The sequence below is a fragment of the Pleurodeles waltl genome, chromosome 10, assembly GCF_031143425.1.
Source record: "Pleurodeles waltl isolate 20211129_DDA chromosome 10, aPleWal1.hap1.20221129, whole genome shotgun sequence".
NCBI classification, from domain to species: domain Eukaryota; kingdom Metazoa; phylum Chordata; class Amphibia; order Caudata; family Salamandridae; genus Pleurodeles; species Pleurodeles waltl.
The window spans coordinates 852,881,924-852,905,088 of NC_090449.1; the positions used below are offsets into that span (position 1 = coordinate 852,881,924).

Below are 23,165 nucleotides of genomic sequence, written 5' to 3' on the forward strand. Positions count from 1 at the left end.
AAAATTATACCTACTCCACCACCTCTTCTGTCCTCTATGTTTTGGCTAGCTATCGAGTAGCCAGGTGGGAAAGGCATAGCTAGATGTGGGTTTGGGTTTATCTTTTAGCCATGTTTCAGTTAGAAACTTGGCATCAGGACTCTTCTCCACTAAAAAGATGAACAGCACAGTGCTATGTTTAGACAGAGATCTTAAATGTAGCACATACTTCTGTATCTTATGATACTGGTGTGGGATTTTATGAGATTTGGTGCTGGCAGTTGGTGTTGTAGGATTCAAGAAACCTGAAATTTGCACCTCATGCACATGGTAGGTAAATCAAAAACTGGTATTGCATTCTTGCAGTTGTTTACCTTATATTTATTAACAACTTATCTGATGTGTAAGTTAGCCTTATCTTATAGACGAGCAGGGTCTCTGGCCTCTGGGCCCAGCTGGATGTGAACGGGTACAGACGGGCTTGCCTTTGACGTGCCTTCGGCGTGTCCGCGCCGTGGTGTGCCTTAAATACCAGTGACTGAGTCTGAGCGACTAGATCGATGCTCAATATGGTGGTTCTAAAATAAACGTTTCCTCAAAACAATTATTAGCAGCAATTTACTTTTTTTTTTTAAATAGCAGCATTCAAAATTCAGCGACGTACCAGTGTGAGATGCAGGAGTCTCGTCCGCACAGTTTCAGACTCGGTCAGGACTGACTGAGTCTGAGCGATTAGATCACTGCTCAAAATGGTAGTTCTAGTGTGCGAATATTGGCAACCAGGAAGTGTCTCTTAACACGGCCACTGTTCTAACCTGCTAAAGATGGCCCTTCCCTCCACAGTAAAATTCTGACTCACAACAATTTAAAATGAACTTTCCCCCCAAAACTATTAATATATTTTTTTTAAATAGCAGCAATAACAATTCGCCAAGGTACCTTTGCCAAACAGCCTTAATATTTTTTTCAGACACCGAAAAACATTTGACTTATCAACTTGAAATTTCTATGGGAACATTTAAGAAGAATGAATGTACCCCACCAGTGGATGAAAATAGTAGGGAATGACTATCAGCAGAAAGGATCAAACAAAAAATTAACTGTAAATGAAGAAATCCCCTAACAGTCAGCAGAGGGACTAGACATGGATGTCCCCTCTCTACTTTATTATTTTCTTTCCATATATAATCATTTGCCATTAAACTGAGGAATGCCCTTGCTGTGGGCAGTTGTCTTAAAAGGGACGTTAAACTAAAACTATAAGCTCATATAAAACTATAAAATAAAAATATAAACTCAATCAAGCTATAGGATTTCATACTGTATGTGCCATAGGACACTGACGATCTTGCTCAAACTTTTAAGATAATTTAAACATATGTGCAGGTATCTGGGTATAAAATTAATCAAGGGAAAATAATTACTGCAACTTGATTGAAATTGCGATCAACCTTCACTCACTTTGATATCACTGCAGTAAATAGAGCAATCCGATCTCTGGGTATTTACACAACTAATAATCTGAATGATTTATGTGAATTAAAATAAAAACTCCTTTACAGAAAAATATGGATTCAACTGCAAAGGTGTGCTCACAAGATATTTTCGTTGATAGGCCAAATTAACCCAATTACAATGGCAATAATATCTCAAAGTTTGTTTCCAAAACATTGTATGTAAATTAACACAAATGTTCTTTCAGAATGAAATATGATCATAACTAAATGTATATGGGCTAGCAGCAATTATAGGATCAGCAAATGTAAATTATGCTGCACAGTCCTAAACTGGACACAGGGGCTACACAATGTGGAGATATATTATAGTGAAGCCATACTTGTTTATCTAAGAGAATCTTATGATGCCTGGTTCTGAACACTGCAATAACTGCAATAATAGAATTCTGGAAGCAATGATTGGTCCAAAGAAGCTTAATAGTTTTTCTGTTTAAATAGGCCACCTCAAAGTCTTACAAAAAGTAGACTTCAAATTCTTCATATTTACATACAAGTGCATATATTTGTTATGAAAACACTGATTCCACTTTTGCATGAGCTCACTCATATCTTGGGGAATCAGAATATTAACCCAGAAATTAGAAAAGGTATTAAGACCTGGGAACTGTGTGGGGACTCCCATTAGGGTATATTAATGGATGGATTTTAAATACATTCTTTCTTAACCTCTTCACTGTGGGCGTCGGCCAGTGGCCGACGCCCACACTACCTCCCTGGTGCGGGTCACGACCAGTGGCCGACACCAAGGAGGGGGTTAATAAATTATTTTTTTTTTTTTCATCCCTGGGAGACACGGAAGCTCTTCCGTGTCTCCCCCCACCCGCCCTCGCGGCTGACGTTACAATGTTGATTTCCCCATCGGAGCAGGAAGCAGCCTTGCGGCCGTTTCCTGCTGCGATGGGGAAAACACCCACAAACGGAAACACCACTAGACACCAGGGATTTCATTTGGGGGGGCTGGCCCCCTCGGAAAACCCCCCCTCCCCCCCCGGGGTATATTTTTTAAAAAAGGTAGGTGCCTCCTGGTTGGGGGAGGCAACATTTTCTTTTTTTTTCTCACAAAAAATAATTAAAAAAAATAACTGGACAGGGGGTCGCCCATTTTGGCCCCCAAGGAAACCATACAACAAAAAAAAAAAATAGATCTATATATATATATATAGATCTATATATAGATCTATATATATATAGATATATCTATGTACATGGATATATCTATAGATAGATCTATAGATATAGGTATATGTGTATATATATATATATATATATATATATATATATATATATATATCTATGTAGATAGATATATATATAGAGATAGATCTATATATCACTTTTGTCACTATGTGTGTGATTTCCCTGGGGGCTGTGATCCGGCCCCAGGAAAACCAGACCCCCATATAAAAGTGATATATATATATAGATTTGCCACCAGTAGTCTTGCAGTTGCAGCTTGCGTCTTCAAAGAAATGCACATACTTCAACTGACGCTTTTCAACTGTAGCTTTTAGGCAGCAATAAAAAAGTCAAGTAAGTATTGTGATTATGTTTCTGCTACAAAAGGGTCAGACTTGTCTAGTGGCAGTTTTAGTGCCATAAAGAAGTGCAGAAGGTTTATATGCCTACTGCAAAGAGCAAATCTGTATTTTATGTAAATAGCTGAGTACATTAGTAAAGTCAGCCATTACCTGCGCTATAATACAAATGAAATATATGTGCGGGTGGAGGGCGGCTATGGAGAGATGAAGGGCACTTTTGCTGGGTGGTAATGAGGGAATCCGAGGAGGAGGGAGTGGGAGCACCAATAATGATTGTTGGACTGGGTGCAGGAGGTGCTAAAGACTGTGACGAATGGTATGTGACAAGGTGTTTTTTGAGTGTCTTGAAAGAACGTGCTGATTGAGGGAAGAAGCGCAGGTAAGGTGGCCTCTACTGTTGCACGTATCTCACACACACCATCGATTTTGTGACTGTCTACGTAGGCTAGTGTTTTAGAGCAACAGTTTAGCCAATAGCAGAGATGGCATCTTGATGGATGACTGCTGCCTTCACTCGGGTTATAGAGGACAGCTCTGACATAGGATCAGAGACTGAGACATCAGATACTGAGACAGCATCTGAGGGATAGGACAATGGCGCAGACTCTGGGAGTGATTTTTCAGTCGGAGGAGTCCCATTCGATAACTCCTCTTCCAGTACATTATGAGGGAGGTGATGAGGACAGTCCTGCTGTCCCTTCGCAAGCAGTCTGTGCAACTGGGTAATAGTGGGTTAGCCCAACCTAGAGAGCAGGTGAATGCGGCGGCAAGCAGAGAGAGAGAGAGAAAGAGAGAGAGAGAGAGAGAGTGCTCTCTTGGGAGCTCCCCAATTTAGTTCAGCCCCAAATTCCACCGCCCAAATCGTATTGTGGAGACATCAAAATGATCTATCGCAAAACAAACAGGTTTTGTAAGGCAAGCACCTGTGTTTTTGGTCCTGGGTTCGGCGGCCATATAGAGAAACACACTAAACCCAAACATTTCTGGAAACTAGACATTTGGGGGAATCCACAGAGGTGTGACGTGTGGATTTCCCAAAGCTTTCTTACCCAGAATACCCTGCAAAGCTGAAATGTTGAATACAAACTCTATTTTTCTCGCATTTCTGTCACACAAACTACAGGAATATGCTGGGATCCACAAAATTCCTACCACCCAGTGATTCCTCACCTGTCCTGATAAAAACACTACCCCACTTGAGTGCCTACACCTAGTGCCTGCGTCAGGAATGGATCACCCCAGGGTCAACAGCTGCCTCATGTAAGGACCAACATTGACCATTGTGTGATCTATTCCTGTCGCGGGCACCAGACCTACCCACACAAGTGGGGTACCATTTTTATCGGGAGACTTAGGGGAATGCTGGGTAGAAGGAAATTTGTGGGTTCTCTCAGATTCCAAAACTTTCTGTCACCGAAATGTGAGGAAAACTTGTTTTTTTTAGCCACATTTTGAGGTTTGCAAAGGACTCAGGGTAACAGAACCTGGTCAGAGCCCCACAAGTCACCCTATCTTGGATTCCCCTAGGTCTCTAGTTTTAAAAAATGCACAGGTTTGGTAGGTTTCCCTAGGTGCTGGCTGAGCTAGAGGCCATAATCTACAGGTAGGCACTTTGCAAAAAGCAGCTCTGTTTTCTGTCAAAAAATGGGATGTGTCCATGTTGTGTTTTGGGGCATTTGCTGTCGCGGGCGCTAGACCTACCCACACAAGTGAGAAATCATTTTTATCGGGAGACTTGGGGGGACGCTGGGTGGAAGGAAATTTGTGTCTCCTCTCAGATTCCAAAACTTTCTGTCACTGAAATGTGAGGAAAACGTGTTTTTTTAGCCACATTTTGAGGTTTGCAAAGGATTGTGGGTAACAGAACCTGGTCAGAGCCCCACAAGTCACCCCATCTTGGATTCCCCTAGTTCTCTAGTTTTCAAAAATGCACAGGTTTGGTAGGTTTCCCTAGGTGCCGGCTGAGCTAGGGGCCAAAATCTACAGGTAGCCACTTTGCAAAAAACAGCTCGGTTTTCTGTCAAAAAATGGGATGTGTCAACGTTGTGTTTTGGGGCCTTTCCTGTCGCGGGCGCTAGGCCTACCCACACAAGTGAGGTATCATTTTTATCGGGAGCCTTGGGGGAACACAGAATAGCAAAAGAAGTGTTATTGCCCCTTATCTTTCTCTACATTTTTTCCTTCCAAATATAAGAGTGTGTGTAAAAAAGACGTCTATTTGAGAAATGCCCTGCAATTCACATGCTAGTATGGGCACCCCGGAATTCAGAGATGTGCAAATAACCACTGCTCCTCAAAACTTTATCTTGAGCCCATTTTGGAAATGCAAAGGTTTTCTTTATACCTATTTTTCACTCGTCATATTTCAGCAAATGAATTGCTGTATACCCAGTATAGAATGAAAACCAACTGCAGGGTGCAGCTCATTTATTGGCTCTGGGTACCTAGGGTTCTTGATGAACCTACAAGCCCTTTATATCCCCGCAACCAGAAGAGTCCAGCAGACATAACGGTATATTGCTTTAAAAAATCTGACATCGCAGGAAAAAGTTACAGAGTAAAACATAAAGAAAAATGGCTGTTGTTTTCAGCTCAATTTCAATATTTTTTTATTTCAGCTTTTATTTTCTGTAGGAAAACCTTGTAGGATCTACACAAATTACCCCTTGCTGAATTCAGAATTTTGTCTAGTTTTCAGAAATGTTTAGCTTTCCGGGATCCAGCATTGGTTTCACACCCATTCCTGTCACTAACTGAAAGGAGGCTGAAAGCACCAAAAATAGTAAAAATGGGGTATGTCCCAGTAAAATGCCAAATTTGTGTTGAAAAATGTGGTTTTCTGATTCAAGTCTGCCCGTTCCTGAAAGGTGGGACGATGGTGATTTTAGCACCAGAAACCCTTTGTTGATGCCATTTTCAGGGAAAAAACCACAAGCCTTCTTCGGCAGCCCTTTTTTTGCCATTTTTTTGGGAAAAAACGAAATGTTTACTGTATTTTGGCTAATTTCTTGGTCTCCTCCAAAGGAAACCACAAACTCTGGGTACCATTAGAATCCCTAGGATGTTGGAAAAAAAGGACGCAGATTTGGCGTGGATAGCTTATGTGGACAAAAAGTTATGAAGGCCTAAGCGCGAACTACCCCAAATAGCCAAAAAAGGGCTCAGCACTGGGGGGGGGAAACGGCCCAGCAGCTAAGGGGTTAACTTAAATCATAGTTTAACCTCCCAGCTAAAGGAACTTTTGTTTTAAATATTAACAAGTAAGAGACTGGCTTAGTGAATTAGCTGAAATAGTCCTTCATATGTAAAAAGGGAGGGTTAAAATAAATACGTGACAAAATGTGTCTATCGTCCAAGTATGAAATAATGATTGAGGAAGAGGTTCCTATCCCTGGAGTTGAGGATAAATGTTTAGAGGCAGAAGTTATATTAACATAAGAAGATTTAACTCAATTCTGGGAGAAAACTTGCATGGTAGCAGCAGGCTGAAACTATATTTTAAGTTATTTAAGTTTTGTTGCACATCAGTCAACTTAAGGAATGGGTACCATGTGCTAGATGTGAAGAAATTGGTTCTTCGTAAATCTATTTGCGGGCGCTAGACGATACAGTGAATAAGGGTTGCTGTTCAAAGCTTTCTAACATTTATATTCAGAGAGTATTGATAGGAAAGAAAACTGCTATTACTAGTATGTCTCCCATGTATAAGGGAAAATGGAATACTAGAGACAGTATAATCTAGATTGTAACACTGGTGGTAAGTAGGTTCATCACCCATTGACAGAAAGGCAATAAACCCACTGGAGATCCAAGAATGACGTATCAAAATGAAGCAATTAACGATCTGGGAAAAATATCATAAAAGAGGAACAGTTGCAATTGAGAAAGACCCCGTGAACCCTCCATGAAAAATAGATTCAGGATCATTCTCAGTTTACAGTTATAATGTAGGATTGGAAAACTAATAAGAGTATTTTTTTTACTTTTGGTCTGTTTGCCAGCCCTTGATTAAATGAATGTTGAGCCTTCCAAGAAGAAGTGGGGGCAATTTATCATGTAAAGTACATGCTTAATAGTTATATTGCTTCCATGTATGTCCGATTCTCTCCTGGCCTTATATATATATATATATATATATATATATATATATATATATATATATATATAATGTATGTTTGGTATCATTTTACAAATTAAATGAAGATTTGAGAATCCTGTGAGTGCCACGTCGTTGACAGAACTGTCAAGCTGGTGTAAAGATATATATATATATATATATATATATATATATATATATATATATATATATATATATATATATATATCAATAAAATTGGTGTAACTAAATTTAACCTCGTGTATTTAGTATCAGAGCTAATGAACTGAGGGACTGAATGGAAGTTTCACAATACCCAGACCAAAACAAACTAACACGAATCAGTCCATAACAAGGCAAAAAGTTTAGGGAAACCATGCAGAAAAGTCCAAAGGCTACAACCATCGTGTTGGCCCACTGAAATAGGACTTTGTTGCGTTCTGGTTAAGTATGTACACAATTTATGGATCAAAACTGACAACTGCCTTCTGTTAGATATTCAGGTGATTTCATCAATTTCTGTCTGTACTATTCAGCTAACTAAACTTTGGTGACTTTCAGTGAGGAATACTATGCCAGTGCCTGCCCTGATCGGCAGCACTTTGGACTTCGGTAATGGCCTGCATTCAGGGCTTTCTTCATTTTGTTAAACAAACTACAGGTAATCCAATATAGTGCAGTTAGGCTAGCTAATATATCAGCTAGTTTTGCCCTTGAAAGGCCTTGTTTCATGCATTATAGTGTCTTCTCTTTAGAGCCAGTTTCTCCTTCGCAATACTGCACTGTTCATATAGTGATTGTTGGTCAGGCCGCTTACATTTAAAAAAAACATTTTTATTATGTATTCTACGCTTAAAGCTTTGTTGTTCTTCTGAGGATTTGCTCTCTCTTTGGGTATGCAAAGCTGGAGAAACAGCGGAATTTCTTGGTTTAACTTCCAAATTCTACAATTTTCTACCTCCCCACTTGTTGTTCACATGTCTCCCCAGACGGTCATAAACCTGTCTGTGCCAGGGCCTTTGAGGCAGCTGGGCTAGCTGGAGCACAAAGTGGCAACTTTCCAAATGTTTTATAGAGGTATTATATTCTTCCTGGGCAGCAGGTCAGGTTTTATTGCTCGATTCATTAGATAAATTACGTGACCTAGTTTGGTAGTCCCATTCAGTAGTTAGTTGGGTTGGAATGCCAACCAAGTACCCCGTGTTAGCCAGTGGGGCTACTAACTTTATCCACAGCAAAATGACAATGTGGAAGAGTTGCTGTTAAGGCATATCAAAATTTACGCCTTACCAAAATACAGCTCCCTGCCATACGGCTCTGTAAGCCTTCCACAGGGGAGACTTACGTATGGTGTTAAGGGATAGGGTGGCTTTGCCATTGGAGTGAATGGCAAAGTCAAACTGGCAGTGAAAGCATTGTCCTTCCAATCTGCAGTTGCAGGCTGGGACCATTTTGTACCATGTCACACACAGGGTGGCACAAACAGTGCTGAAGCTCTGCTTGGACACGATGCCTTACATGCCCTGGGCACCATATACTAGGGACTTATAAGTCAGCATTTGCCAATTCGGTGTAGCCAATTCGACATATACTTTGTAAACGGTCAGAACACTGGCACTGATGTCTGGTTAGTGGGTCTCAGTGCACCTTCAGAGTCAAAAAACCAGCAACATCAGTCTAAAAATGTGGAGATGACGCAAAAAGAGGAATTTCTGTATATGCTCTTCCCCGACGAAAAATGATAAGCACCTTAACCCATATCCTCGTAACTCTCATCAGCTAAGTGGAAGAACCTGCAAAGGCCATCTGCATTGGCATGGTCAGCCCCAGGTCTGTGTTCCACTGTAAAGTCCATATCCTCTAGGGAAATGGACCAACTCAACAACTTTTGTTTTCTCCTCTCATCTGCATCAACCATCTAAGAGGTCTGTGGTTATTCTGAACTTTGAAGTGATTCCCAAATAACTTGGGCCTTAGCTTCTTCAGGGACCAAATCCCACCAAGGGCGTTCCCTCTCAATCGCAATCCAAAACTGCTCTCTGTGGAGGAGTCGCCATCTGATAAAGGCAACTGGTTATTCTTGACCCTGGTCATTTAGCTGTAACAGGACTGCCCCACTCCCATGTACTAAAGCATCAGTTTGGACAACAAACTCCAGTGCAGCTCCAAAAGCGCTTGCGCTAGTGAGCGGTACTGAGACATGAGAGGACTGTGGCAGCATTCTCAGCAACCCCTGATAAAATGTGTTTTTTGATCTCTGCTGATGAAAGATAAAATCCAGAAACACATGTCTAGAGATATACAACACTATCTGCACAAATTCTGGTGAAAAACTACAGCTAATAGTCAAGTAAGAGCAAACTTTGTACTGCATTACCACAATGCAAAGGGGGGAACTATGCTGTGATGTGAGGCAGTTGGCTCCCATCCCCCTTCTGTTTAAGAATGTCAGATATGATCTGAACAACCTATATACCCCCCAGGCCAATAAAGCCTTCTTCCTTTTATGACAGGCATTATGAGCACGGGGCATGTATGGATTCTCTGAAGTGATTGTTACCTCTAGGGCCTTCACATCACTTCAATTCCTGGAGGATCGGGACACAGTCCCAGCAGTTGGCAGAGAGGGTGGTGGGCTCTGATAAATCAGTTCTTGACATTAAAATGATACAGTATTACCTGGGCCAAATGTGAGGCCCACACCCCTACAACAAGCCACTACCCCAGCGACACAGGAAGACGTGCCCTTTAAATGGAAACACCAACGCCTTACGTACCTGTGAGTGTTGGTTGTTAGAAGCCTGGAAAATATATTTCAGGATAACCTCACACCCCTCAAGGTCAAGACTGAGGCCGATTTCAAACAATGATACCAGTTGAACCTGCCCCTATGAAGGAGAGTGCAGGTGGTGAAAATGAATATTGCACCCAGATTCAACTACATTTTTGGGATGCTACCTCCGTCAATATTCAGAATTCTCTTGTGGCAAATAGACCAACATATATATGTATTTGTAGGGGAAGATGAGGGGACAACAACTGTGTAGCTTGAAATTATAAGCCACTGCGAAAGCAGGAGGCCTCCGCTTGTCAAATGTGGAATGTTATTGGCCTGGCTCCTCAACTGGCCCATTCGATCAACAAACTAAAAACATTCGGGGAAACCCCGTTCTGAATTTCCCTGAAGCGGCAGTTGCTGGGGGCAGATGAAAAGTTTGTGATATACCATACCAGAGCAAGGAAGGGATTTGGGGGTGGGTGCAAGGTGGGGTAATCCCATCATACAATGCTTGAAGTTGGCTTGGAAAAAGGAGCATGTGCTGGTGAAGGGTTCAGTCATGCTGCATGTAGGCACTTCCATATGGTGCAATGCAGCGTTTCAGGTAAGGAACTCAGAGATTAACTTGTTAGTCTGGAGGAGCTGTAACATTCAGAACATAGCTGACTTGTTTTCCAGAGGGGACATTAAATCCTTTAGTGATCTGCAATCTGAATTTGGAACCAGGCTACACAGGTCTGGAGATACGCCCAGCTGAGAAGCGCTTTATGAGCGGCATTTGGGAGGGCCGTATGACACAATAACCCTCTCAAATAAACACATATATTCATGACATGCAAAATTTTGTGAGGAATCATCTTGGGACTACATGCACTTCTTATCAAACTTGCCTTTTCCTCAGAGAAGGAAAGCGCGCTGCAGAGGTGCTGGTAAAATCAACTGGCGATTGAGTTTAGTGGCGATGACTGAGATCAACTGATGACTGATCACAGTCCATTTATGAGGAAGGTGAGACTGAAGGATAGTCACTCTAATATAGTACATAGATGGCATTGGACTCCGGTGAAACTCAACAGGGCAAAATTGAGCCTGATATTGAGGTTCTGTAGGTGTGGGGCGCGGGGAGGGGCATTGTACATATTATATAGGAGTGCAAGGGAGGTGTGGAGAGCATGAGTTAGGGCTAGGACAATTGAGTCACACCTCCACCCTCCCTGGCAGGGAACAAGATAATACTTTTTTCCCATACAGAATCACAGCTGTATAACTGCTGTGTTCAGCAATTTTGCTAGATATGGCAGATTGGTATGCTTTATTCTGATGTGTTCGTAAGAGAATACATAGTCAGAAGTTCACAGGTAAATGATGCATGAATGTTTAGCTGTCAATGTTCCTGAGCAGATAGAAGTAGTACTTGGGGACCCGCTGCCAATGCAGCAGTGGTTCTTTCAGATCACCAGAAGAACTGTTTCAGAGGGATTCTCTACTCTTGCGTAAGAGATAATACTTCTGCTGAAGTGATCAGTGTTGATCAGTGCATTGTGTGCCTTATCTTTGGCCATATCAAGCATGATGCGCTAAAATTGCTTGCTTTTACTGTCGCTGCTGTGTAGAGAACCTCAATGTCTGTTCTGTGTGGGGCAAGGAAGATTTAAGCTAAAGTGAAGGACAGATCAAATATTGAAAACCACTGTCTTAAATGGCAATATTGTTAGCTGCCTGAAGTCTTCGGTCAAGCTACTTCCTCACTGTGCATATGAAGCAACGTTTTCCCAACTTGTGTCTTTAAAGCTGGATTTTAAGTTACAATTTTGAATAAGCCACTTTTAGAAAGTTAGCTTTTTCCTGCCCCTAACCATTTAGTACCTGCAGCTTACTCCTGGGGGTAGTTGGCAGTTGCAAGGATGATGATCCATGAATATATGGATGAGAATTATTGATCCAATTTTCGTTCCAAGGACAAGCCAGATTGAGCTACATTTGTTAGAACTTGCTTGCATATTATTCACATTTGCAGTTTGGACATCAAGAACTGTATTGATTGAAAGGGACATCTTCAGAGCGAATAGCTGGAGATTATGTGGAGATAACTATATAACAGTTTGATATCTAAACTGTGTTTATGCGATATATACAATATTTTTGAGTAAGGATATGTGATATTTGATGTGTAGACTGTGGATTGAGATATTCTGATGCATTAAATATCTTTTTGGTCTGGTGTCTTGGTTCTGTATTTATGTGTGTCTTTTGTTTGGTTGTTCTTTGTTTGTCTATCTGGGTATCTGTGGGCTTGAGCTGTTAGGTGAAAAAGGGGGGGGGGTTGTTTTATTTTGGAATAGTATGGTTTTGAACATCAATGTAGATATACATATATATTTTTTAATATATGTTTTACTTACGGTAAGTTGCCCCTCAGGTCCTGGACCGTTGGTGTGGCATCAGCTGGGCTTTCTCCTTCAGAAAAGGAGAAATCCTGAGGTTTTGGGCTCTTCATGACCCGGCCTATTTGTGGAAAGATCTTGCCACTCACGGCCCCCACCAATGTGAAACTCAGGTGAACCTAACTCTTCGCATCACAACGACCACCAGTGATGCCCAGAAACACGAGATCTGCACTTCGCACTATAACATTCACAGTTTGTGACAACCAGCCTGCTCTTCACACTACATTGACTATCCACGACGTTCTCCCTGCTCCACACGGCTCATCCACCATGAATGGAACTCTTCCCGCTGAAGTTTTGAAGGTAAATCTTTCAGCGGGACTAACTTGGTCCCAGTATCCAGCCAACTGTGCTCTATCACGGTTGGCCTGACCTTGTGATTTTCACCCAGTCTCACGTGACCAGATACACGGGTACATCGCTTTGTGCTTTTATGTAATTTATTTACCTGAAATCATTAAAATTGCATTTCTCCAATTCTTCTGTTTGGAATATTGTCTTTTTGGTCTCAAATAATGTATTACATTTTGCTGTACGTTTCTAAATTGATGTGTGATTTTTCTTGTGTGTGTTTTCACAATATTCTAGTTTGAAGTGCTGTATAAATACTTTACACATTACCTCTAAGTGAAGCCTTACTGCTTTTGTGCCAAGCTATCAGAGGGTTAGGCATAGGTTAATTTGGCATTTGCTTGTGTTTCACCCTGACAGAGATTGTGGTTGCTGCTCAAATAAGGTTTAGCCCCCCCAAACCAGTAACCTAATTTCCTACAGGTTGCAACTGTAGTTTTAACTTTTCTGTTACAGTATTATGGTGTAGATGTGTTACTGCAATGTTGAAACTGGAGTGTTGTTGTAATGCAGTGGCTTCAATGTTAGTGCAGCTGTGTTTTAATTGTAGGGCTGCAGTGAAACAGTTGTAAGATTGGTGTTGTAGTTGCATGGTTTACTACTGTAATGTAGCTTAAGTGCTTTAATGGTGGTTGGAGGGGCTATGATTGCAGTATAAAGAGGAAAAGATAAGGGCCAGGGAGAGAGCAAGTCACTTCAGAGGGTGAAAACTCATCCTGATGTCTTTAATGCACACATGACAAACACATTTCAACTGTACTTAATTTTCTCATGGCAGTGGCTGCCGTAGTACCCTGCTTCCTCCATTTCCTAGTTTTGGTCTGAGTGGTCTTCGAGCAATATTGATTCTAAACCTCAGAATTGTCATCTTCTGTTTACAATTTCCAGGAATCACAAAATATTACCACAGATGTAATGACTTTGTACAAGTCAATAACCCTCTAATACAGAATTCTTACACTAACCTTTATTATTAAAATGGCATAACCGATTACACAGAATAGAACAAATAGGTAGTGGCCCAATCCAATATGCCTCACCAAATCTACCCCAGGAATTACAAAAATGCCTGAGACCAGTTTATATGCAGGTTACTGATAATTTTGTTCTTCAGACACAGTATTAATGTTATGGCATGGAACATAACGCTGACCTGTCAAGATGAGACATGACTGTTTTGGAGATATCAGCTCCAGCTTCTTGGAGAATCTGGAGAATCTGGAAAGGTGCTTCACTGTCTCTTCCTGGATGAACAATCACTGGGCAGCCAAGTTGAATCTGAGCATGTGCAGTTGCACGAAGAACTTTTCTTTCACTCTCTGTGATTGGCCAGGAGCAACCAATTTCGCCAATCACTCCACACTTTATATCGGTCCCATCAGCTCCATGAACAACTTCGTTTATTAGCACCTCTGAAAGCTATGAAAAACGGAATTCTTCAACAAATTTATCATATGAAAATCAAAATTAGCTTCTAAACAAAACAAGAAGAAATCAAAGGTCCATATTATGAGTTATGTGAATAAACATAAAGCTAATCCTGCACCATATAATAAGGGTTAGTTCCAGGGAAAGTGGTAATGGTATGCGTGAATCCCTGTTTTCTGCACTGATTCCACTATGTTTTCACCATTTTGGGTGAGTTTCTACCCAGCATTTTTCAGCTGCTGATAATGTGTTCATGCATTTGTCATAATCCCGAATCAGGCAGTTAATCCCATTAACTGCCGCATGGGAATTAGGAGTTGAATTGTCATGGGGTCCTAAAGTGATATCATTACATATTTAAAAGAATAATGTTAGACATTAAGCATTTCATGTATTTTTTTAAAATGTACTTCTTAATAGTGCTTTGCTAATGTAATTGTAAACATATTCTTTCAGAAATACAGAGAGATCATAGCCATATTACAAAAATGTTGAACTGCAAAGGGGGAGAAAAACAGAGCAAACTAGATCTGAAACAAACAGTTTTGCACCATGAGAACTAGGTTAAAATATTTTTGCTATATTTACGAACAGGGTCGGACGGTAATTTTAGAAGGGAGGGGGTCGGGCGGGAAGCACACACTCACGCACATCCATTCACAACACACATGCATGCACCAAACTTTCATTAAAAAAAAAAAAAAACACACTTACCTTCAGCTCGGAGGTCCCAGGAAGGTTGGGACTGCTGCCTTCCCTCTCTGGCTGACCACTGGGAAACCAGAGAGGGAAGGCAGCAGTCCCAACTTCGTCACAGAGTGGGATGAGGTCAGTGAGACTGCTGACCCCACCCCACTCTGTGCGAGGTGTCACTGATTGACACTCGCCCTGGACGCCTCAGGGCTTAAAGCTGAAGCACCTAGGTCGGAGTCAATGGGTGACGCTTCACCTCGTCACGAAGGGGAAGGGCCTCAAGGCACCTTTGCTGAGGTGAGGAGGTCATGCCCATAGAAGCTGTGACCTCTTCAGCCCAGCAAAGTTCAGCTTAGGCAGCCCAAGTTTGCGCAAATCACGCATGTCTCACTCCTGGCTGCTTGATATGAACATGAAGTGTGTGTCAGGCTGACCTTTGCTCAGCCTGACAGACACTCTTCATGAGGGGAAAAAAGTGGGGGAGGGGGCATGGTCCCCCCACCCTAAAGGACGGGCCACAGCTGTTTACAAAATAAATAGAGAAGAAAATCAATTTTCTCCACTTTTCCAATGTGAACGACAGAAGCAAGTTGATAGTTTCTGTCTATATGTTTCTTGGATAGTTCCAATAGTGATCACGCAAGGGGTGGCCCTTGTCATTATCCAGCAGAGGCAGGCACAAGACAAGTTGGCGACTGCTGTGAATTGGAAGGGTGCTGTTGACGGACTAGTGTTTGCATGATACAGGCAGTCACTTAGGAAGGGGTCTAAAAAGATGGAGGGATGTTGAGCGTGGTGGCCTTTCTCTCAACCCAATTTGATTTCTATAGGCCACATAAACATGTGAGGATAGTCTAAAGTTGTGTGTGTTTATCTGGGTCAATGTTCTCCTAGTGTTTTCAGTCATCTGAACTTTGTTGACAAATATTTATCTGAAGAAACAATGTTTGCAAGGGCTGTGTAGTAAGGTAAGCAGAATGCCAAATGTCATGATGTTGTGTAGTGCAATTTGAATACCGTATAATCAATGGTGCAATACTGAGATTATATTGAATAAAGGAAAGCTAAGGATTGTTTCGTAGTATGGAGTGGTGTGATCTCATGGGCTGAAGTACATGATGATATGGCATCACTGTGATGTGTAGGATGTGTAATTATATATTACTATTATAGCAGATAGCATGAGGTAGAGGGTAACCACGGGCCAGATGTAGGAAAGCATTTGCGAGTCGCAAACGGCAAAAATTGCCGTTTGCGAGTCGCAAATCGCATTTTCCTATTCAGAAATGCATATTGCGAGTCGGGACCGACTCGCAAAATGCATTTCAGAATCGCAAATAGGAAGGGGTGTTCCCTTCCTATTTGCGATTCGGAGTGGTATGCAATACCATTTGCGACCGCATATGCGGTCGCAAATGGTGTCGCAGTTACCATCCACTTGAAGTGGATGGTAACCCACTCGCAAATTGGAAGGGGTCCCCATGGGATCCCTTCCCCTTTGTGAATGGACCCAAAACTATTTTTTCAGGGCAGGTAGTGGTCCAAGGGACCACTACCTGCCCTGAAAAAATACCGAAACTAAAGGTTTCGTTTTTTTTTTTAAGTGCAGCTCGTTTTCCTTTAAGGAAAACGGGCTACACTTAAAAAAAAAAAAACTGCTTTATTTATAAGCAGTCACGAACATGGAGGTCTGCTGACTACAGCAGGCCTCCATGTTTGCGAGTGCCCATAGTCGCTATGGGGCCGCAATTTGCGACCCACCTCATTAATATTAATGAGGTGGGTCTTTGCGACCCCATACCGACTCGCAGACGGTGTCTGAGACACCGTTCTGCATACCAATTTGCGAGTTGCAAATTGCGAGTCGGAAGGACTGGCAATTTGCAACTCGCAAATTGGATTTTTGCTACATCTGGCCCCTAGTGTGGTATGGGGTGTTGCTGCAAGATGAAGTGGTTGAAAGTATGATGTGGTGTAGTATGAAATACAGGAATGATGATGAAGGGGCAAAGAGAAATAGTAGAGGTGTTGTTCAGAGGTATGGAGTGTAATGGGGTTGCTTGTTTTGGTGAAAGGTCAATGAGGTGTGGTGCTATTCAAATTTAAGTCACAAAGTTACTCTGGTTCCAGGAACACAGTTATGTTCCTAAATGTAAGATGGCTAGACTATTGATGACTTCGAACTTTCTTTTTAATGTGGAGGAACTGAAATTCAGCTGGTGCATTCAACTCTGTACTGTATTTAGAGTTTCTCCAGAAATAAAATGATTTTCAGCTGCCCCCAAACTCTGAATGAGGTTCCTAGATAATGAAAAAGGCCAAGGGCAGCGCATAGATTCAGTGTTGAAGTTATTCAAGTTAAGTTATATTGCATAGAAACAACCTACTTTCGTAGAACAGCCCGTAAGGTTGATCGAGATGTGACATAGAAGGGGATTCAGATGTAATCATGAACAAAAACAGAGTTGAATGGGTATCTAGTGTGCATGTTGAGAATTATTTGGTTGTGTGTGATTTCAGTCTTACAATCATGTAAGATGTTGTAAGGTCAGGAAATATGTGATTCAGGAGTGCAGAGAATAACGGAATCCACAGGAATGTGTTGTGGAGGAAACCCGGATGTTTTACCCAGGTCAAAGAAATGTAGTCATGACTGATTCAGAAACTAAGGGAAGTGTATTTTGGGAGCTAAGGGTTAATCTAAGCCTCAAAGTACTTTATTTGGCAGATTGCCATAAAAGCATCAAAAGAATACAGACTTTTAAAACCAGGAGATAAAATATAATTATAACATAAAATGCAACTACATAAAAAATAATTCTTCTCGGAAGTGAGGATCTGTTTTTCCGAGACCTGGCTTCATAAATGCCAGTATCCAGGCGGCCGCGCAGCTAGAGGTGAGCGCGCTGCCGATATTTTTAGGCCGATAATCTTTAATGTTTTATTGTTCCTGTTTTTATGTTTACCTTAGGCGTTGTATGCAAACTTGGTCTTAATTACTTTCAAACTCCTTTTAAACGTGTTCCGGTTTTTGCAAATGATTAGACGTTGACTGCACTGTACTTTATTTATCTTTTGTGGGGAGCGGTTTTTTCCTGCCTTGGGGGCTTGTTGTGACCTCCTCAGTTTTTTTCTTCTGGAAAGTGAGGGTCTGTTAGTGCCCCACTTCCGGTTTTTGACCTGCTCTCGCTTTGCGAGCGGTCTAGACGTTAGGAGGTTTCTCCTTTTTTCCGAGACCCGGTGTCAAATGCCAGTATCCAGGTGGCCACGCAGCGGACACACGCAGAGGGCGCACCGTTGGCACGCCAAAGGTGCACTCAAGGCAAGCCCATCTGCACCCGTCCGTGGCCAAACGGGCCAGTGGCGGGGGACCCTGCTCAATTTACTAACTTGTGCACCCTATCCTCTATGCACCTACAAACGTTTGCCGGCAAACCTTGCGATCACCAGGTGGCTCTGGACTGCACTGCAGACCGCATATGCAGACCTTGTAACTGGGAGCTCCATGCTCCCTTAAATTTGGAGGAGACCAGAGCCCAGCATGAAGGGTTATCAAAACCAGGCAATTTGATAGACGGTGATAAGGTGACAAATAGAAAAACTTTTCGCTATGCTCTGATAAATGCTCGCTCCCTTCCGAAATATAAATTAGAAATCAGGGAGATGATTGCCATATTTAACATTGACTGCCTATTTTGAACAGAAACTTGGGGGTAAACCTGATTCTGAACCTGATTTCATTGAAGCCATTCCCCCAGGTTATGCCTACATTAGGTTAGACAGGTAAACGGGAAGGGGAGGTGGCCTTGCAATTATTTGCAGAACTGTTTTTTCATGCATATGGAAGGGCATCCCCTCGGTCTTACAAAATTCTTTTAAATAATCTTGTACTTCTGGAAGGCCTATTAATTTATCGTCCTCCTGGACCACTTTCCAGCTTCTACCAATCTTGGACTGATTTGTTAGAGCCTTTGGTTATGTCCACCAAGGCCATTATACTAGGGGATTTCAATATTCACTTTGACGAGACTAATAATCCAGCAGTCATAGAATTTTTATACCTGATGTCAACTTTTGACTGGACCCTCAATGTATCCTCTGCTACTCATATATCAGGAGATGTATTAGATGGGGTCTTTGCCCGTACTGAGGAACAGCTGGCTTTAACAAATATCCTGTTGAGCTGGACTGATCATAATCTCTTGACCTTTTTAATAACAACTGGTCTTTCCCCCCCTGGCACCCACGGCCAAAAACAAATCTATTAGACTATGGAATCAGGTCAAGTTGGAAAAATTGGCCCCCGCTTTGGAAGAGAGTTAGAACAGGGCGATCAAGCTATCCCTGCCTCAGTTAGAGAGTTTCAATCAGGGAATTGAAACTGCTATGAAGCACTTGCCCCCCCCAGAATATCTGTGCCCCGCAACTCTAAGAAGCCCAGTCAACCCTGGTTTATTAAAGAACTTAAACACCTTCAGAGGAAGTACCGCCAACAAGAGCGTCGCTGGAAATCTAATTTCTCTCCTGAAGAGAAAGATAAACTGAAATTGGTCCTTAAAACTTATAAATTAGCAAGTTTCAGAGCCAAATCAGCTTTTTACACTCTCAGAATCAAAGAGGCATCAAACGCCCCTAGAGAGCTCATCAAAGTGATCAAGGCTTTGTCCTCCCCCTCCATGCCGTCTGAATTGGAAAATTCTTATGAATTTTGCGATAAATTAGCCAAGTATTTCAGAAATAAAATGTAGCAAATTCACACCAATTTCACTCCTCACGAAGAAACTATGGACCACCTTACCATGACTGGTATCACTTGCTAGTTATGCGACCCTCTCCAACTTTCCCTTTCCTTCTCAGGATTGTATCCAAAAGCTGATTGCCGATATTAAATCAGGCTCCCCCTTGGACCCCCCCCTCCATTTTTCATTTGGCCCTTGAACTCCTTTCCCGGGCTTTAGCCCCTATTTTTCAGGAGGTCCTCTCCTCAGGGATTAATCCTGCCTCCTGGAAGGAGACTATAGTCATTCCCCTTAAGAAAAAGCAAAACGGAGACAACCAGGCCCTAAGTAACCTACGTCCGATTGCGCTCCTCCCTTTTCTGGCAAAGATCTTTGAAAAGTACATTAATAAGGAACTAATAAAATTCCTAACGGGAGAGGGAGGACTAGATCCTTCCCAACACAATTTTAGAAAGGCAGACAGTACGGAGTCCGCTCTCATCTCTTCTTCTGACTCTATCCGGAGAATGGTGGACGAAGGGCAAGGGGCCATCCTAATTTTATTACACTTTGATACTATTTCACCTCAAATTCTGCTAACCCGCATTTACTAAGCAGGCATTAGAGATCAGGCGCTTACATTACTAGAGTCCTTCCTGACTGGTCGATGGACCTCGGTTAGCTGTGGCGACTTTAGATCTACAGCCTATATCTTACCCTGTGGGGTTCCTCAGGGCTCTTCATTAAGCCCCACTCTCTTTAATGTGTATGTCACTCCACTGGTCAACTTGATTAAGCAGTTAATAAGTGGATGAGGACCAATTGGCTGAAACTTAATGGTGCCAAAACCGAAATTCTCTGTTTCGGATCTGGCATCGAGCGGTGGAACTCACGGTGGTGAGCGCCCGACTGTGGCGCGCTCCCAGTACCCACTATCACTAGTAGGAATCTAGGAATCATCTTCGATGATCGCCTATCCTTTAAAAACCAGGTAGATCACACTGTTACTACGTGCTTGTGGAAAAATGTTAAGAAAAGTTTTCCCTTACCTTCAACGGGAATGGAAAATCACAGTCACTTTAGCCCTGTCATGACTTAAATAGATTATTGTAATGCCCTTTTTCTTAATCTGGACAGAGTTTCCTTGAATAAGCTGCAGTTGATTCAGAATACGGCTGCTAGATCCATCCTTAATCTCCCTCGTTCTGCTTCAGCCAGAGATAGCCTTAAACTTCTACATTGGCTACCGGTGGCTCAACGCATTATCTTTAAAACACTTTGCATGACCCACAAAGCTGCTTATGGCATCGGCCCTTACTACCTGGTCTCTAAACTCTACTGGTATAAACCCAGACGTCACCTCAGGTCACTCGGGCGTTCAGAATCCAGGCCCCTCGTACCCATAAAGCTAAATGGGGGGATAAAGCCTTTACTGTGGCCGCAGCAAAATGCTGGAATTCTCTTCTTTTGCATATCAGGAAAGAATCCAGCTATTTAAACTTCAGGAAACTGGTCAAAACCTGGCTTTTCCCCCGTTAGTCACAGGTCTCTGCTCTTTTTTTTCTTCCTTTCCCTTCTCGGCATCGCGCCTCTCATTTCTATTTCATCGCTTCAATGCTCTTCTGAGCCAGAATGCGCTTTATAAATACCACATACATACATAAAAAATAATTCATTATTATGCGTAAACCACAGCAACAGGACCAGATCATAAGAATATCCTCTAGTTAACTGTACAACTATTATCACCTAAATATGAGGCTCATGGTCTTGGACATCTGAGGCACGCAAAATCGCTCGACATTCTTGCCTTCTGCCTTGTTCTCCACATGGGTAATAAGTAGCAGGATACAGTAAAGACTAGACGTTCTCTGGTGCCTCATTTGAGAATGCACAAAGCCTCAGCATGTCTCCCTATTCCAATGATCCACCAAACCGGTACAAGCCATTCTTTTCTGACCATTTGATGAGTTGGGCAAAAGAATAAGATATGCCCTTCTGTTTCCTCCTTCGCCCCACAAGTGGTACAAGTATGTCCAGCTGGCACAATCACACTGCCCCACCTGATAGTGAAAGTGGCAAGTGGGACAGTGCTGTATCTAAACTGTAAGTACAGCTTCCAAGCTTGAGGGGGCTCAATTTCATCAAGGAACCGCTCAAATTTAAAACTGTCAATGATCAAGAGAAATGAGTCGGTGAGTCTGCTCTGGGAGACAAATGCTAGTGAATGGCTTATTATCATTTGCCTGTACTTTCCCTTTAAGAATGATTTATTGAAAGCAGAATCACCCAAGGAGTCGTCCCACAGATTACCACACCCCATCTTAATTAAACAATCTTTGACTTACTTGATCCATTTGAGATTGGCAGAACCAACAATGCTCAAAATTTCATTTAGCCCTTGACGGTAGGACATGAGCTCAGGTGTGGACCAAATACGTTTCCAGTAAATAGGCCCAACTCTGATCAACTCCGAAATTGGCCTAAAGCCCATGTCTAACCTGAGAGACAACAACAGTGGACTACTTGGGAGTGCAAGTAACTGTCATAAAAAATAGTTCTCCACTGCAACAAGTTTCCCCTGGTCCTTTTGACCCCCCAGCTCTACTCCATAAACAGCAGAACCTAATGCCTGCTGTTTGTAGATTTCAATCATTGGGGACAGTGGTTGAAAGGATGATGCCTGAGGTTTTCTAATTAGAGTCCCAGTTTTTTGCAACAATTTTACCCTGCACTTATCTATGTGGCATCGCCAACCTAATGCTCTGTGAGAGTTAGCTCAAGATAGTTGAATACCTGCGCAGCTCCAGAGGGACCTCCTGTTACCTGGGATTGGGTCTTGAGATAGGGCAGGGATTTAAAACCATATACTTTATCTTTACTGCATTTATTTCTAGTCCCCTCAGGTTACTAAAGTTCTCAAAGTAATATAGGATTTTCTGCAGCCCCATTGGGGATTTTGATAACAATATTGTCTGCAAACATTAAGCCCGGAGCCTCAATGTTAGCTAGACTAGGGACATCTCTAACACACTGAGACAAGAATGAAATTAAATTAGAGTGTAAAGAGGGACTGAGACACAACCCTGTCTCACTCCTCTACTGACTGGGAATGGTTCAGTCAATTCACCCATTTGGCCGCATCAAACTTGTGCAAAGGTATTACTATGAAGCTTTTTTATATTTAACCAAAAGGTCACTAGGAACCCCCATATCTTACAAGACCTGCCAAAGTCTTGTCCTGGGAACCAGATAAAATGCCGATTGTAGGTCAACAAATGCGACAGAGGCGGACATCCGCCAAGACCAACTTTTTCCAAAAAGCTGAGCTGTAATCTGAAACCTTGGCCCACCATACTGGTTCTTTTCCGAAATCCAGCCTGCGGAGATAATACTTCCTTCTCACTAATCCAGGCCAGAAGTTAGTCTAGGAGAATTCTAATTAAAAATGTAATCAGTTTAGCAGTGTGTTGCTGCAGCAGTTTATCCTCAATAATGGATAGTCGGACCCAGGCAATCAAGCAGCAATATTATCTGGCAAAATAAACCCCTAATATATTCCCACATATGAGGATTGGAAAGAATGGTGATTTAGCTACAGTTTATGTAAGATGGTTCA

General features: G+C 42.1%; 1 protein-coding gene across 1 annotated transcript in view; it reads right to left on the reverse strand.

The window, feature by feature from the left end:
• Positions 1–23,165, reverse strand: part of PTER (phosphotriesterase related) — a 132,276-nt gene that overhangs the window by 48,182 nt on the left and 60,929 nt on the right. The window contains exon 3 of the mRNA XM_069211551.1: positions 13,861–14,126. Within this exon, the coding sequence (XP_069067652.1) occupies positions 13,861–14,126 (266 nt within the window). The remainder of the gene's footprint in view (positions 1–13,860; positions 14,127–23,165) is intronic.